This window comes from Herpailurus yagouaroundi, unplaced genomic scaffold (assembly GCF_014898765.1).
Source record: "Herpailurus yagouaroundi ecotype Mexico unplaced genomic scaffold, PumYag 216, whole genome shotgun sequence".
NCBI classification, from domain to species: domain Eukaryota; kingdom Metazoa; phylum Chordata; class Mammalia; order Carnivora; family Felidae; genus Herpailurus; species Herpailurus yagouaroundi.
Genome location: NW_024412447.1, coordinates 1,519,319 through 1,525,318, shown reverse-complemented (window position 1 = coordinate 1,525,318; position 6,000 = coordinate 1,519,319). Strand labels below are relative to the sequence as shown.

General features: G+C 65.3%; 1 protein-coding gene across 4 annotated transcripts in view; it reads left to right on the top strand.

The window, feature by feature from the left end:
• Positions 1-6,000, top strand: part of MAD1L1 (mitotic arrest deficient 1 like 1) — a 322,840-nt gene that overhangs the window by 120,314 nt on the left and 196,526 nt on the right. For 3 of the 4 annotated variants that reach the window (XM_040455714.1, XM_040455715.1, XM_040455713.1), the window contains one exon: positions 3,057-3,201. The exons of the other annotated variant lie outside the window; for it this stretch is intronic. In XM_040455714.1, the coding sequence (XP_040311648.1) occupies positions 3,057-3,201 (145 nt within the window). The remainder of the gene's footprint in view (positions 1-3,056; positions 3,202-6,000) is intronic. 4 annotated transcript variants of the gene reach the window in all.

The following is a 6,000-nucleotide window of genomic DNA, read 5'->3' as shown; positions in this document are numbered from 1 at the left end:
CCTCCCCTCCCCTCCCCTCCCCTCCCCTCCCCTCCCCTCCCCTTCTTTCCTGCTGAATGGACGCCTACATGGGGAGGGGGGTCTGTACTTCCCATCTCCCAGAACTGTGCCCTCGGCCCCCGAACCCTGCCCTGCGTGCGAGGCAGTGACACACCTGGGTGTTGGCTCCCTGACCGTCACGTGCCTGTTGCGGTGATTGAGTTGTGTGCGTGGACTCCCGCCCCTTTGCCCCACGCTCTCCTTTGCGGGGGTGGGGCGCTCCAGCAGCACCCCGCACACGTCTGACCTGGTAGGTTGGATAGCACCCGCCTTTTCCCTCGCCGCTTCCCGCGGCGGCTGCTCCGTGACATCAGGGCTCTCTCTTCTCATCTCAGCTCCAGCGTGACAGGCAGCGACAACGACCTTTCGTGCCACATTCTCTCGGTTGACATGAGCCACATGGTTTCTGTGCCCCATCGGCGCACAGCCCCGCGAGGTCGGGCTCGTGCTGGTCCCTGCGTTTGAGAACGGCCGGGTGCCTCCGGGCTACCGATGGTCCTGGACAAGCCTCTGTGGAGCGCGCCCCCTGTGATGCCTTGAAGATGAGTGTGACTTGTACTTCCGTGTCCGAAACGCTTGAGCGCGGACGAAGCCTGCAGGGCCAGCAGCCCTGAGTATGGAGAGAGTCCCTTGGCCAAGGGCAAGGGCTGGGGATACGCTCAGCTGCTCGCCCAGTGCTGACTCTGCAGGGTCATGTGTCCTCTGCCCTGTTCCTTCCGGAACATCCTGGTTCCCTGGAAGGCATTTCACCATTGGGACAGGCAGGTTCTCTTTGTTTTTGACTGCTTGCTTGCTTGCTTGCTTGCTTGCTTTCTATGTGTATTTATTTATTTATTTTTGAGATAGCGCGAGCTGGGGAGGGACAGAGGCGGGGGGACAGAGGATCCGAAGCAGACTCCACGCTGTCAGCACAGAGCCCAACTCAGGGCTCAAATCCATGAACCGTGACATCATGACCTGAGCCAAAGTTGGACGCCTAACCGACTGAGCCCCCCAGGTGCCCCTGAGGCAGGTTCCCTTTCTGACTGGGAACCTGACTGGCCAGGTTCCCTTTCTGACTGCCAGCCTGGGCCCCGTTGCCTTCCCATTGCCTCTCGGCCGATGCGATGTGTCTGTGACATCCAGGACTGGCCAGTGGGCCCCACCAGGTACTGGGGGCTGAAGCCCTCTTGTGATTTAAGGGGGGATTTAAGCACACGGAGCTGGCAGCCAGCAGACTAAGACGTGGGCGTCCTGTGCCCCGGCTTGCCTCTTGGCTGCTACCCGCTCTTGCTGGGGAACTTTCTGGTTTGACCCCCTCATGGATGTGTGGGCATCATGCTCCTACATGGGGAGTCCCGGGGCTTCTCAGACTCCCCCAAGGCCGTCCCCACCAAGCCTGTGCTCAGGGCGGCTTGTCCGTGGCTCCTTATCCCTGAGCTTGGCTGGACGGCGGCTCGGCCTTGCGTGTATGAGCGAGGGGACACTGCCGGTCTTGTAGTTACGTTGCCGGTTGTCAGAACGCTGTTTCAAGGCACTCGTGAGCTCCCACCTGGGTCCCGCGGATCTGGAGTTGATCTCAGTCCTCGATTATCAACTTGGCCTATGCACAGCGTCAAGTTGAATCAGAACTGAAAATAGCCTCTTAACGGGCCGGTTTCAAATGACTGTTTTTACCTGTCTTTTGTCTTATTTCACGTCTTTGCGGAGCACCAAGAGGAGTCAGGTGCAGCCGGTCACTGTTCCCTTGAACCCTTGAGCTACTGACGGGGTTTCCTGCGCTGGGCCGGCCCAGCCTCCTACCCGCTCCCTCTGTGACTCATGCGCACGCTCAGACTGAACTACGAGATGAGAGCAGAAACCGCACGCTCGTGCGGGAGGGAAGTGGGCTTGGCGCACGCCGCCTCCGAAGACAGCGTCCACCGCCGTCCCCGGGAAGTGAGGTTTCCTTCAGGTCGTGGGGTCAAAGCGGAAAGGACGCGGTGGGAGGCCAGGTGTGACGTGAGCCCACGGGCGCCCTCCCCGGCGTGGCCCCGGCTCACCATGCCGCCTGCGTGAGCGCCACGTGCGTCAGCTCTCGGCACATCCTGAAGACACCGTGTTTCTGCATTTCCTTTGGAAGAGGCGCCTCCTGGCCCTGCGGGGTCCGGGGATGGCTCCCCTCGCGGCCCCTCCCCTGGTCATCGTCCCCTCCGTCAGGCCGCGGGGACGGCCACCCTGCGTGCAGAATCGCGAGGCTGCGTGGTCTCGGGAGTCAGGGGTTGTCCACGAGCACTGGGTGCCGGCTGCCGTTTGCTGTTTAGGAACAGGTCAGGAGCAGAGGGTGGCCCCGGGCAGGACTGAGGGGCCGAGTGCGTTTTGGGGCAAAGGCCGGGCTCTGAAGGTGCTTCAGGGCTGGGCCAGGGAGGCGGGTGTTAGCCTGTGGGTGGTCAGGAGCCTGGAGCCCTGACCTGGGCCCCCCTGCTGTCATCTGCCCCCTGAAGGGACGACTTGCATGGGGCTCCGGTGGGACCCACGGGTGAGGTCCGCGAGCCGGGGGTCTGGCCTGTAGGGGGGGAGGGGGAGCCACTGCGGGGCACCCCGGCCGTTATCGGAGCCCCGCTGGCGTCCGGCGGGGCAGCGCTGGGGGAGCGGGCCCCACCTCCGGGTGGCGGGGGCTCCCCCACACCCGCGGCACATCTGGCTGCTGTGATCCGGATGGAAGCGCTTGCCGGTAATTTAGCTCATTCAGAAGTGCCGTCTCCCCGGAGCGCTGCGCTGCTGACAATTTTTCCCATTGTGTGTGGGGTTGAGTCCCCCCCCTCCCCCCGCTGCCTGCCGTGTTCTGGGATCACCCTGGGTGTCTCTTTGAAATCCAGAAACTCCTGAAAAGCTCTAAGTAGCTATTCACGAGTAAGGAAATGGCAGCGTGCCGGTTGCACGTGCGGCTCTATTTTGGGACCTACGTGACGGGCTCGTCCTGGTCCCGGGGGGCCGTGGCGGGGGCGCCATCCTGCAGGCCAGACCTCACTGTTCTGCCCTGTCTCCTTTCCCCGCAGCGCCCGTGGGCTGGAGAAGGTCCGGCAGCAGCTCCAGGAGGAGGTCCGCCAGGCCAGCGGCCAGCTGCTGGAGGAGAGGAAGAGGCGGGAGACACAGGAGGCCCTGGCCCGGAGACTCCAGAAGCGGGTCCTGCTGCTGACGAAGGTACGGGGCCGGGCGGGGGCCCGCCGTCCCGGCCTCTGCTCCCCTGGCCGGCGGCCGCCAGCCCGTCCCCACCACGTCCAGGCTTCCAGAGATCGCCGCCAGCCCGAAGGCGGTTTTAACCGCGGTGAGGAGTGTCCGGCTCCTCGGGCCGTCGGGCTCGTGTGCGGCTGCCTGGGGTCCCCTCAGAAGGTGTCCGCCTCCCTGCGGAGTCGGGGCTTCGTCAGGCTGTGCCTCCGTCCCGCGATGCTCGCGGGGTTCTTGAATCACAGCAAAGACTTCTCCAGACCCCGGAGGTCCCTCTGGGACTTGGAGGGCCCAGGTGTGAGTCCCCTTCTGGACGGCCGTCCGGCGACCTAGCGCTCCCGGTGAGGGGCGGGGCGGCCGGGGCCGCACGCTGACCGGGGGTCACCCCTTCCCCGGGCCATGGGTGAGAGCAGCCTTTCCCTCCTTCAGTGACCAGATCCCGGTGGGTCTGTGGCCCGTGGTTTGGACTGAGAACTCTCACCGGGGCCGAGATGCACTGGGCCTCGTGTGTGGGGCGGGCTCTCTCTGACCGTCCTGTGCCTGCAGAGCTTCCCATGTTGGCTGGACAGAGCCCACTGGAGCGCGGATCAGGGTTTTCTGTGGGACGGCGTCATTTAAATGCTGCTGCTGTGAATGCTGAAGTTTCAGAAGAAGGGGAGGAGAGAACCTGCATCTGTCCCCACACGCTCTCCAGGCACGGACAGGGTGTCCAGCTCGCTGGACAAAAACCCCTCCCGCCTGCGCCCGACCCGGCCTCGTGTGGGCCGCGTGGGCCAGTGTCAGGCCACGATGGCTCAGATCGTTTCTAATGAAAACCGAGGCTCTTTGGCTCTGGGGCCACCTGGTTATGAAGGTTTTAGGGGACAAGTCGTATTTCAGCTGCTAAGCGCCCGCCATTTTGTGGCTTCTCCAGCACGTTCCTTGCCGTGCCGTGATATCCCTCGAGAGCCTTGGCATCCCTCAGGGCCCTGGGTCCAGGGCTTCCCAGGTCAGGCTCAGCCGAGCTCTGCACACAGGCCCCGGGTACCACCCCTGTCATCCTGGCTCTGCAGGCGGCCACCCCCGCAGCCTGGGCTGCCTCTGGCAGAGACGAGGACGCGGTCCCGTGGCCTTGGTGCTTGTGGGCGGTTACGGGCAGGGGTTTGGAGCCGCCTTCTCGTGCCCCCACCTCCTCCCTCCCTTCCCCAGCACGTACTGCGTGCCACCAGGTCACCTGCACAGGTTCTGGGTCACGGCCCTTCTAGTGCCTGTAGTCTAGCCGGACGGGCAGGAGGGACACGCGCGCACATGCCAACCGTGATGGGATTTTCGTGGGAGCGGAAGCCGCCGCTGAGCCGCGGCCCGAGGGCTCGGTTTGAGAGGGGCACTCGCAGAATTTGGCTCCGTGGAAGACGGGGGGATGGGCAGGAACGCTGGCAGAGGGAGCTGGGGCAGGAGGCACAGCCGCCGGGAGGGCACGTCCACGGCACGGCTGCCTCGGCACGTCAGGGCTGCGTGGGCTGTCTGCGCCTGACTTGCTGTGAGCGAGAGGCCAGGACGGGCTGCTGTCCCTGACGTGGGAAGCACGGGCTTTTCCGGGGTGACGGTCAGGGGACCTTAACCTGTGACCTTGGAGAAGGCGCTCGGTCCCTCCGCGTCCCCACTTTCCCATCCCCGGGACTAGCAGCGGTACCATGCACTGAAGCGGCCCCGGGTGCCTGTCAGACGGGCTCCGCGGGGACAGCGCTCACGAGAGTCACAGGGAGGAGACGGAGTGGAAGTTCCCGAGGCACGTCCACCCGGGCCCGCCGCACCCTCCAGCACGCCCCCGCCCGGCACCCACCCAGAGGAAGGGAATCCGCTGCGTGGCGCGGACGTCTGCACCTCCCTGACGCAGCATCACTCATGGCCACGCGGCCCCGGTGCCCGTCAGCGCTGGGCGGGGGAAGGAGGCGCCGGGTAGGTGCCTGACGGGTTATTGTTGAGCCACGGGAGAGAAGGAAACCCCGCCCGTGTGTGACACCACAGGCGGGCCTGGAGGACACCGCCGAGCGACACGACACAGCGAATCTTCGGACACGGGGAGCAGGTTGGTGGCTGCCAGAGACAGGCTGGATGTGGACGAAATGGGGGTGGGGGGGCACGAGGGACGGACCTCCAGACGCGATACGAGTTCTAAAGGGAAAACATGAGCCACGGGTGCAGAGCATCCCCTCTTTGTGGGGGGCCCCGGGTCACCCGTGCCGTGGGAAAGCAGCCCCCCATCCTGGACCAGGGGTCCTGCGTGTGAGGCCGCGTGAGAGTGCTGTCGCACGTGGGCAGTGGAGTGTGCGGCCGTCTTAGGAAAGGAGGCTTCGCGAGGGTTCGTGGAGGGCGTCCGGGGTGAGGCTGGTTGGGCAGGTCGGCGGTCACCCTGGTGGAGCTTTGCCGGTGGTGGGTGCGTGTGGCTCATTCCGTCCTCCTCCAGGGCCTCGTGAACGGCGGGCCGCCGGTGGCCTGAGCCGTGGGGCACGGCCTGGAGTGCCTTGTCTGCCTCCTGCCCGTCCCGCATGTGCACCGCTCAGAACCACAGCTGGGGCACAGTGTCCCGCCTGGATGTGCGCACGGGCTGCGTCTCTGTTCCCCGTCGGTCCGGAAGGCACCTTCTCCAACCCTCCCCTGGGGACAGCCCCTTCTTACCCCAGGCTCCCGTGGCGCCTTGGCCACAGGGTGTTGTGGCTGGTCCAGCGGTCTTAGCGGGGAGCCTATGACTGCCGCTGTGCGTGCAGGGGGGCGTGTGGAGCTCCATCTTCGGGG